Genomic DNA, 10,653 nt, shown 5'->3' with positions numbered 1-10,653 from the left:
TGGAGCTGCCTAAATTCAACTTGAATGAAGTCATAGACTGAACAGAAATAACAAAACTAAACAGATGAACAATGGGAGAATAAAAAATTACAGAAGTCTGAGGTGATGATGAAGATGTATGATCAAATATTTCTTCCCAAACGGCTAAACAAGTAAAAACCCATAAAATAAAACAAACACAAAGAAATCAATAAATAAGAATTTCCCAGAGGTATGACCCTTTCTTCTTCACCAATAAACAATTTTGTACCCAAAGAAGAAAAAAATCAAATCTCCCACCCTCCCTCTGGAAAAAGAATCACTAAACATTTCAAAGAATCATCAATTCACCTAAGCTTTGAGCTTTGCTTCTTCTACTGTATTCCAAACAAAAAAACCCAACTTTTTTTAAACATCAAACTTCTTTGGTCGTCTCCAGTGAGCCAAGTTTCTTCCTAATGAGCTTAAGAAGGAAGCTTTCTGTGGAGCTCCCTTCTTACCATACAAGTGTTTCCCTCCTAAATCAGTCTTCACTGGTACCATATCATTCCTTCTCTCTATCTGTTATCACATCACATCACATCGCAAGAAATAAATCTCAAACACACTTGTCAAGGTGACAATTACTTGAAAGACACACTTGATTATTATACCTTGAAAACCTTTCCATTTCTCAGGTGGTATCTAATTCCAGACCAGTTTATCGACTGAGAAAAGTGTGAACGGAAAGCTGAGATTGGGTATAGGAAGTTGTCCACTAGCATTGCTATGAATATCTGCATACAAAATTTATTTCCCCCATAAATCAAACCTGAGAAACCTTCTTTTACCTCTCTTTTATCTAATCAATAAAAGGGGTTGAAAAGCACGTACAAGTCCCCAGTTGTAAGGTGCAAGAGAGAGACGGGGAGACTCCGGGGATAACAGATTGCATAGCGTCACTTCTCGTCTTGTCAAATTCCACATTGATAGAAGTTCGATGAACGTGCAGATTGCCAACAGTATAACAAGTGACATACCTGCATAGAAACCTCATTTTTTCCAGATCAGTATGTAGCACAAGAAAAACCAAACAATCCTACTTTTTTTAATGCTTCAACCTTCGTGGCACTAGGATCAGGTTCTCTTATTATCTTGAACAGAGAACCCACCTAAATAAGAGGAAAAGTATGCTCACCACCAGAAGCAAAAGCCGTGTCTTCAAGTTGATGATAACCCTTGATGTAGATTCTTAAGGCTGATGTTATGTGGATGACAGCCATAATGTATGGTGCAACAAAACCCCATGATAGATAACAGTGGACGGCAAACAAAAGCTTGTTCATTATCCAGTTAGCTTTGGATATGTAAGATTCTAGCACAAAGGTTTGCTTTCTCAAGTAGTTCCAGTACCTATAACATAGGAGGAAAAAATGGTTAAACATCTAAAAGTTTGTTAAATAAGTGAAAAATGAGTATGTACCGTCCAAAACTTAGATCACTTGCAAGAGGATGAGGGAAAACAGCGACAGGAGGAGATGTAATGAGCCTCTTGTGAGCACCTTGAGTTAGAAAAAAAACAGGTGAGTGGAAACAAGAAGAAACTATCAACTACACATACAATAGGCATATATCTAGACAAAAATAGAGGGAAATTCAGAAGCAAGTGTTACCTGCTAGAGAGGCAAGTGTCATATCATCTGAATAACCACCATCACGTAAGCCAGAGACAACACCATACCGATCTTGTCTGAAATCATCAGCATGCATCTACAAAATAGTTGCAAATAAAACATTTAAATTAGATGTAGCACAGAAAATACAATTAGAAACATCATCTGAGATGCTATTTACATACCATCATGCACCCTCCCCACAAAAAGAATGTCCTCCCGCCAGTTGCAAATCCCATTGAGCAAGGCTGTAAAGAGTAAATGCCAATATTAGCTACAGAAAAAATAAAAACAGAACTGAAGGAAGGAAGAGTAAAGAAGGGAGACAGATGTCAATGTACCATGTGGTACTCATAGATGCAATAACTGCCAAGAGTTCCAGAGGGCAAGTCTAGAGGATAGCCAGTTTGAATAAATATCTGCAACAGGTCACCCATTGGTGTTAAATAATTTCAACATAAGCAAACATAATTATCCTTAAGCTAATCAATTCATGAACTATGTAGTTTTGGGTACCACCTCTGGATTTTTCTCCATCTCAGACGTAAGAGCTCCAATTGTTCCAGGATGCAGTCTAACATCATCGTCCAAAAACAACACATATTTGGTATCTTTGTGCATTTTCTCAACTCCAATCTTCACCAAGCAGAAACCAATTTTATAAAAAAAAAAAAGAGTCAGCAAAAGCCAATGAATGAAGAACATAAATGAAAAATGTATATTGGAAGATAGTTAAGCTTTTCATGGTTGTGCTTACAGTTTAGCCCAAAACGTTGACATCAAAATATTGAGAGAGAAAAAAAAAACACTAGTGCAAATAATGAAAGCCAATCACCAAAAAGATTAAATCTGCCTCAAACATACCAACTGATTATGAATTTTCTGGCTGCAAGTGGTTGATAAACCAGCAACAACAACCTTAGCTTCAACATGATCCTGCGCATAATAATGAGCAAAAGTTTTGAAGTCAGTACATAGACAAAAAAAAAGAAGGTTTGTGTGGACAGTGCTCCTACAGAAAGATATGTTGAAACGTGTCTGTACCTGATACGTAGATAAGAGACGGGAAACAGCATGATATGCAGGGTCTTGAGTACTTTCTAAAACAAACAGAAATTCCAACGGTCCACCATAGAGAGAGGTAATCTACACAAGTAAAGATTACCAATAAAGTTGGAAGCAAGCAAGACACTGCCAATAACAAAGAGACACAAACCTGACTTCTCCAGTTGTGAAAATTGTGTTCTCCAAAACCTTTGAGAGGCATGACAACGGAAACTCTGGGAAGTTGAACCTGCCTAGAGTGCTCAAGTTCATTGATGTCTTGACTGAGGAATGCTAAACTGTTTCCAGCTTTCATGCTGTTTTTAATTCTCCTAATCTCTCGGTTCCTTAAAGGTAAGAAGAAACACACACACACATCAGAATTATAAATTTAAAAAGAAAACAGACGCAGGGTTGTAATTTTAAGGGACAGAAAGAAAGAGAAACCTGACGTATGCAGCCATTAACCAGCCTAGAGCAAGGAGTAAGCATATCACACACCCCTGAGAGGAGGCATCATATAAAGAAAACACTTAAGAACAACAAATCTTGATAAAAATGAGAAAATTTATTATGTTTTTGATTCATCAAAAGAAAAGAAGCTCTCTTTAACAAGAAGGGACTCTAAAGGCTGACCTGGATATGAAGGAAGACAGCGGAAGGGGTGCAGAAGGCTCTGCTGAGAGAGAAGAGAATCGACTCCAATGTTGACATTCCCCTCCTCTCTCTTTCTCTCTCGACGTCAAGCAAAACAGGGGAAGAAGGAGCAAAATGAGGAACTCTTAGATTTGCAAGTCTTCTCGAGCGTGGTGAGATTCAGCAGATCGCCATTGACGGGAGCAGCTAAAATGGAATCACACAGTTCATCTATTCACATCCTTCTCCTTCCATGTTTTTAATTCTAAATTTACTGTTTTTAATAAAATATTATTATAATAATTTAAAGAGAAAAATACTAAGTTAGCACCAAAACAAGTTTTTGTTCCCAAAATAGCACTTAAGGCTCAAAGTCACAAAAATAGGTTTCATTAAAGAGGTAAATATACACTTATACTCCTTGGGTTAATTAATCCAAACCTTAGGATTTAGAGTTAAGGGGGTGAGGTTTTGGAATTAGGGTTTAAAATTTTATAAAAAATAAATACTAAAATAAAAATAAAAATTTTAAAAACAGTTTCAAAAAGTATTTTTAAATTATAAAAAAAAATTCACAAAAAAAATTCAAAAAAAAATTATAAAAATTTAGAATCTGAAAAATATAATCTGAAACTATAAAAAAAATTTCTTATTTTTTTATTTTATTTATTTTTATTTATTTTTGTTTATTTATTTAATTTTAAACCAAGGGTATTAGGGATATTTTACCCTTTAATGAATGTCATTTTTGTGACTTTCTCCTTCTAGTGCTATTTTTGTGACATAAACTTCAAAATGTGCTATTATCGACAATTGCCCTAATTTAAATTTTAGCACTCTTTTTTCTTTTATGTAATGCAGTACAAAGGTGGAAGAAAAGTAAAAAATGGAATAATCCATATGGGGTGAACCACCTTCAGTCCTTCATTCAATATATTGATGCACTATAGTGAACAGAAAAGTAAAAAATGGAATAATCCATTAGCAGTTTTAATTCTTTTGTTTGTTATCTCCAAGATGAGAGGATGTGTTGAGGAAATTGAAAATAAAATCCAAAAGGTGCTTCAAAACAAGACATTGTAAGTTGGAGTTGGAGGGATAAAACACATTTTCCAACACTGTAGCTAAAAAAATCCCTCTATAATAGTATAATGCAGTTATTTATGGTGTTAAGTTGGATGGAGAAAACACATTCTCCCATGCCATTATGCAGTCTGATTGGATTGAAGTTGTCCTTAAACACATATTCTCATTTTAGAAACTTTAAAATCATTATTAGAATTTCTCTAGACACTTGTTAAGCTATAAATAAGTTTAAAATTTTAATTTCTTAATAAAACAACATTAAAATAAGAGTATATTTGTCTTAGATACTCAATTTGAAGTTTTAACGGGTGGGGTTTCTCTAAGTTTATAGTTAGATGAGATGGTTGGGTTGATAAGTTTTAATTTTCTTTGTTCTTTTCACTATTTGAGAATAATAATTTTATACTCCATTTAAAAGCTAAAAAATACAAATTGAGTTTTTCTTCTGGGGGATCACGGTCAAATGATCACTCGGAGTAATCTAAAACATTACGCGACCAAAATTGCTTGTGTGGAAGAAATAAAGAGCATCACAAGAATTTGACTTGAATAAAAGTATAAGCGACGAATAACATGTTAACGTGACGAAATAAAATATCAGTGTTTTTAATCGAAGATGTTTTGTAGAGTTTCAAACCTAAAAAGAAACGTTTCAAAAGGGATGATTGACACGAGTTGTTTTTATAGAGCGGGCTTGGTAGTGTCATGATGACTGATGATGAACGGAGAACCGCTTGTCCTGCGTCACAAGTCTTATTTGAAACTTAATCTTAGCCGATTGAGATCTGGCTTGGTCGTGAAACATCTTATTTGCTAAATATGCGAATATAAACCATTTCTTTTAGCAAACGGGTTTCACTTCAGTTTTGATGCACAATAGTTGAAGTATCCACATGTCCTATTGGTAAACAAAAGACGGTTTAATTTGAAACTCTTATCATCTCAACTATACTAGCATAGCAATATACCCGAATAATCAAGGTTGAAATGGACCGGAGCAGGCTTTAAAAGGATAAAACACTAAAGATAGAGTTTACACATGCACATAAGGCACACAAGTTAAACGTGACTTTTATTACAAATTTACAACGAAAGACCTTGTGAAATAAAGAGTTAAAGACACACAATTATGGACAACGATATCCTCAAAACACAACGATTATAATTGTGGTTGAATAAGATGGACTATATTAATAGAGAGTAATTGGATACAATAGTTATTGGATACAATAGTTACAACAGTTTACAATAATAAAAACTAGGAACAAGATACTTAGAGAAAGAGAGAGTTCGAGGTCATATATAGTGTGTACTCTAGGGTTTCCGAATGTCCCCTTCTGCTCTTTTCTTCTCTCTCTTTATAGTCACTCTCACCCCCATTGTTTGTTAGCGAGATCTTTTCATGTTATTAACAACTCCGAGATTTTTGATCCTATTTTTTTGGAGAATATTCTTCTAAAATCGACATCGCTCTCTTTTTCCTTGCACAGGCTATCAACGTCGCGTTCTTCCTGCCACCTCATGATCATTCGCCGATTATCATGGGTGAACTCCATGTTGGTGACAATGGACCGGGTCTCGTCTAAGCGCTTTGTATTGTCGGGATTTGGGCCCAACAGCTACTATACAATACCTTCAACACAAGACCTTTTATGACCTTTTCTCCACCAGCAAACAAACATCATACCTTTTTTGTAACAAACATTATACTTATTGTTAAAAAAAAATAAACAGAGATTATTGTGTGATTAGGATGAGAGAAACAACAATGACAATATATCTAAAATATTTTCTACCTAAGCAAAATCTTAATGGAGCTTCTTCAAAGTTTGATCAAACACTTTCCCAGTGTCTTTTAAATTCCCAGTATAGAGTATGCTGACCTGAAAAACAGCCAAACCGGACTTGAAACATCATCCATATTGCATATGACTTGGATGTAAAAAAAAATACTAACCCTTTTTCTTTGAACAGCTAACTTTACCATCTAACTCGCCTTTTTCAATCACTTCAATTGTCACCTCATTTGGAGAAATCTCTGATTCTGGTAGTTTCTTAGTAGTAGCTTCCTTCTCCATGTTCCTATTCATTATGGAAATAAAAATCTTACTGGAAAAATCTATTAAACAAAGAGAGAGACAACTCTTTAGCAGAAGCTTGTCTCAGGATCACCATATATATTCAAGTGAAATTTCTACCATAATACTACTATATGTAAGATATGACTCTCACTTTTCGGTAGCTTGTTTCTTCCTCCATGTAGTCTCCTCTCTCCTCTCTTTTTTCCTCTTTTTCTTTGATAGAGTTACATCAGTTGATGATTCTATTGCTCTGTCATGTACGAGACAATGGCTGAATCATGAACATCAAGAAAGTAACATAACCAGTTCAGTTGTATTGTACACCACTGAGGCATTTGGCATTTTTCCGGTAACCAGCTTCATGTATTTGACAATATGATCAGTTCATATGTGCTCTGTTTCATATTTTAATAAATTTCTTCTTGAGTGGCACAATATAACTTCAAAGCTTTTCATGGGTTGGGCAAGACTAGTCAACAGCAAACACAAATTTGAAACATTTCACTAAGGAATGGATTTCATATTACTTGGTAGTACCACTAAACAAACATTACTATTATTTGTCGTCTCAATAGTTGTCTCAAAGCTTTTAAAAGCTAATGTGTCATTTCCTGGATTAACAATTATGTTACTATTAGTTATTTTTTGCCACACCCAATGTGGGCGTATCAGTACGTTGAACTCAAGATCAATAAAACAAAAATGGTCACTTATATATAGAACTATGAAATATATAGTTCTACAACATTGGCTTGTTTTTGAATTTGCCATAACCTGAAGAAGATATCCAGGTTGGTTGTTTATTATTGTTCCTGAACAATGATAACAAAAAAAAAAAGAAATCCTCAATAATGAGCAAACAAAAAATCACAAAGGTCTTTTTACCTTCCATGCTTGGAAGTCGAAACCTTCCTTTAAATTTAACTTGTTTCAGAGTCCTCGAGGTACTGAGAGTGCGAGGCAGCGAGCAATGCAGCGCCAACGCCGGACCCGTCATTCGAATGAATCACCTCGACGCTCCCTGATGCTTCATCTCCAAGCAACTCTTTCAGTGAGCTCTCCATACACTCACTGAACTGAGTGTAGTGCTCGAACAGTCCACCGTCCATGGCAATCACAGATTTCTGCGTTGCTTCCCCATCTTTCGGTGCGTCTCTTCCTAGTTTCTTGAGGATTCCGTAGATCCCAGCTGCGGAGAGACGAGCTCCTCGGGTGGCTATGATGTTACAGAGACTGATCACAACTTTTCTCATCTTCAGAGTAGTAGGGACCTGAGAGATCATTAAAAAAGATCATTCATTGAGACTTCATTATGTAGGTTGTTAGTGTGAATCGTTTGAGAATGAATATAGGAGAATCTAACCTCGAGTATGTCCTTTAACTTGCTTCCAACAACCTTCAAATCCGGAGAAGTGTCGCTGTGCATAGCAGACATGGTAGGAGTCCTTATGATGAATGGTACTTTCAGCTTAGGTGGGATGGAGTCGCCAAAGAAAGCAGCCTCTTCAGCCATCTTCAGAAGAACTCTACGCAAGATCTCTCCCAAATACATACCGGAAATGATTTTCTCAAGAATCTGTGAGAAAAAAAGCCCAGATAGAGAATCTTAGTCACAATAACTTATGATAAATCTCTAAAGGACAAGCAAGGGCTCACTCATACCTGTTCACCAGGATTCAGACTATCGAAATCCAGCAAGTGGTCGTACTCGGTCAAGGGAAGATGTGATGACCTGAAGTTTCCCCACTCCATGTTGATCACCTACATTGCATTGCAGTACATACATACTAAGCTTCAACTTAGTTCAATGGAAGTTGCAAAAGAAAAGAAAAAACACAAACCATTTCTCCAGATTTGGGAAGTAAGCCCTGCCATTTTGGGATGGCACTTGCGCGTTCGACATAAGCTGCATTAGTGCCAGTGCCTAGAATAACAGCGGCTACAACATCAGAGTTATAGTATCTACCACCAGCAAGTGTTCCAACCGTATCATTAACCTGCAAAGAGGTTTAAAAGGAATCGTTAACAAATAAAATGACATAATCTATAGCTGAAAGAATGAACTTACAAGCGCAGTGACATTCATGTCGAGCCCAACTCTTTCCATAGCTTTAATAAGCTCTCCCACAACATCTTTTCCAAGCTACACACAGCCGCAAGCAGCAGGCAGAAACAGAGTTCAGAGAAAAAATGACTAGTCAAGAACAAAGTTCATGAAAATGACAGCCATGGGAAGCTGTTTGTTTGTGTAATATAAAATTTGAAATCAAGAGAAGAAGGGTAATCAAGCTCAACTGCATCTTCGATGGAGAAGCCTTTAGTCCAGTTGATGAGAGTGCCAGAGCACAAAGACGTCTGCTTAACAGGAAACGAGAAAGTGAAACCTAACTCCCTTTGTCTACCCGCTTGGAGATGAAAGTCCTCTCCTTCCGTAGCTACAAACTTTGCAAGCGCTTCGGCGATAAAATTGAACAATTCCTGTCTCCAAAATTAGCAGAAGACAAAGATATATAGAGATCAACCAAAAGACTAAAACATAAAAAGTCTAGTGTCCGGGAAGGGAACTGACATCTGAAGCACCGGTCATCAAAGGAGGAGGGATAGAGACTTCTTCGAATTCTTGTTTGACAACACGGTCTTGCTTGCCACCGAGAAGCACACGCATGACACGGAAGTTTGTTCCTCCTAGGTCCAGCGCGTAAAAGAAACCTTGTTCATCCCTGTCCAAAATTGATCGTTAATAGATTAAATTCACCTTACATTTCAAGGTTACTGTGTCAGCACTCAGCAGCATCACAACAGCCAAAAAAAAAAAAAAAATCAACCAGACTCATGGTTCACCCTAAGTTGATGATTTGATCGACTTCACATGAACAGACTAAAACACAATGGCTACTAGATTAATCATGGTTTGTAGTTTCTCTTTTGCCATCAGAAATATTTATATCTTACTACCTCATTCATTTTCTTTACAGAAACAGATGAAGCTAAAAGCAGAGATCCTAAACAAAAAAAAAAGACAAAAAAAAAGTCTCTAGAATCCATGAAAAGGTGAACAATGAGACATCAAAACCTATCAACCCTGTTCCAGTTTAAAAGAAACATACTCACTCCTACAGTGTCATGATTGTCAGATTCAAAATAAATAGGACGTAGGTACACATCTAACTTCATAGAATTCAATAGCTTTTAACCGCAACGAAACAAAGTAGTCGTCGAAATCAAAAATTAAAATCAGAGACATCTGATCTAAATGAATCATAAAGCACGAAACTTTCTCAGACAAAACATAACATTATCCCCCAAAAAAAAAAGAATCAGACCAACAAAATTAAAAACATATATGTTTTTTTTTTTTGCAATCCAAATATCAAAAAATAAAAAAAAAGAATTACCCAGAAGGGAGGTTGTCGACGTAGCTGATAAGCATCTTAAGCTTGCTCCCACCTTCCGAAGCGAGACCGGCGTGCATCTCAACCGTCATCGCATCCGCCACTTGTCTCAGCTTCCCTATCGGCGTCGCGCAATCCTCCTCGAACACCTTCAGGATCTCTATCACGCGCCCCCATTTCCCGCAGCTTTTCATCCGCCGCCTCACCACGTACACCGTCGCCGCGCACACCGCCGCAGCGCAAACCACCGTCGCACCAACAGCCACTTTACCCATCTCTCTCTCGGTGAATCTCAAAAAGAAAGAAAGAAAAAAAAAGACAGCTTTTGATCTAAAAATCCGAAATTAATGGGAACCCTAGATCGATCCACTCGAGCTCGTGGTGGTGATTGTGAGATAGACCCACGTAAGCAGCTCCCCTTGTCTGTAAACTAAGTAAGGAAAGATCGATTTTTTTGGGTTTGAAAAATTGTGGAGGACGTTGAGTAACATATAATTCGGGTAATAATCGGTTAGATAAAAAAGTATGATAACGATGTCGAATGTTTGTGGAAAACCAAGTCCTTGTTTTGTAAATATACTCAGAGGTAAGCAAAACGAATTTTGTCTGATGGAATATATAATGAATCAGACCTTAGCAAAATGATTGTCTAGAAGGTTTTTTTTTTTACAAATCAAGTTTTAAATTTCTAGTTTGACATTTTATTTATTTTGAGCATTGACATTTTGCTTGACGCTTTTTCTAATTTAGGATTAAAAATAATGTTTTTGACTTTTTTTTTAT

The 10,653-nt window shown here is 36.5% G+C and overlaps 2 protein-coding genes across 2 annotated transcripts; both read right to left on the bottom strand.

The window, feature by feature from the left end:
• Positions 1-145: 145 nt before the first annotated feature.
• Positions 146-3,567, bottom strand: LOC106447108. The gene is made up of 14 exons (XM_013888969.3): positions 3,312-3,567; positions 3,123-3,178; positions 2,848-3,022; positions 2,676-2,777; positions 2,496-2,567; positions 2,151-2,267; positions 1,973-2,050; positions 1,817-1,879; positions 1,632-1,728; positions 1,442-1,520; positions 1,157-1,371; positions 853-998; positions 633-755; positions 146-540 (listed from the first exon to the last, which is right to left on the bottom strand). The coding sequence occupies exons 1-14, from the start codon at positions 3,387-3,389 to the stop codon at positions 388-390; spliced, it is 1,554 nt and encodes a 517-aa protein (XP_013744423.1). The 5' UTR covers positions 3,390-3,567; the 3' UTR covers positions 146-387.
• A 3,603-nt stretch (positions 3,568-7,170) lies between these two features.
• LOC106447109 (hexokinase-1) lies at positions 7,171-10,428 on the bottom strand. Its single transcript, XM_013888970.3, has 8 exons — positions 9,874-10,428; positions 9,048-9,198; positions 8,774-8,956; positions 8,547-8,621; positions 8,320-8,475; positions 8,141-8,239; positions 7,842-8,054; positions 7,171-7,749 (listed from the first exon to the last, which is right to left on the bottom strand). The coding sequence occupies exons 1-8, from the start codon at positions 10,143-10,145 to the stop codon at positions 7,399-7,401; spliced, it is 1,500 nt and encodes a 499-aa protein (XP_013744424.1). The 5' UTR covers positions 10,146-10,428; the 3' UTR covers positions 7,171-7,398.
• Between the last annotated feature and the right edge of the window lie 225 nt (positions 10,429-10,653).

Source organism: Brassica napus, chromosome A9, assembly GCF_020379485.1.
Source record: "Brassica napus cultivar Da-Ae chromosome A9, Da-Ae, whole genome shotgun sequence".
Classification (NCBI taxonomy): Eukaryota; Viridiplantae; Streptophyta; class Magnoliopsida; order Brassicales; family Brassicaceae; genus Brassica; species Brassica napus.
Note: the sequence above shows the minus strand (reverse complement) of the source record. Positions and strands in the feature narration are given on the sequence as shown.

Coding starts and splice junctions, on each gene's coding strand:
- LOC106447109 (XM_013888970.3), bottom strand. CDS start 10,145: ATGGGTAAAGTGGCTGTTGGTGCGACGGTGGTTTGCGCTGCGGCGGTG. Junction 9,199..9,873: donor GTCGACAACCTCCCTTCTGG/GTAATTCTTTTT, acceptor AATTTTGGACAG/GGATGAACAAGGTTTCTTTT. Junction 8,240..8,319: donor TTCCCAAATCTGGAGAAATG/GTTTGTGTTTTT, acceptor AATGCAATGTAG/GTGATCAACATGGAGTGGGG.
- LOC106447108 (XM_013888969.3), bottom strand. CDS start 3,389: ATGTCAACATTGGAGTCGATTCTCTTCTCTCTCAGCAGAGCCTTCTGC. Junction 756..852: donor CACCTTACAACTGGGGACTT/GTACGTGCTTTT, acceptor TTTTGTATGCAG/ATATTCATAGCAATGCTAGT. Junction 541..632: donor GAAATGGAAAGGTTTTCAAG/GTATAATAATCA, acceptor ATGTGATAACAG/ATAGAGAGAAGGAATGATAT.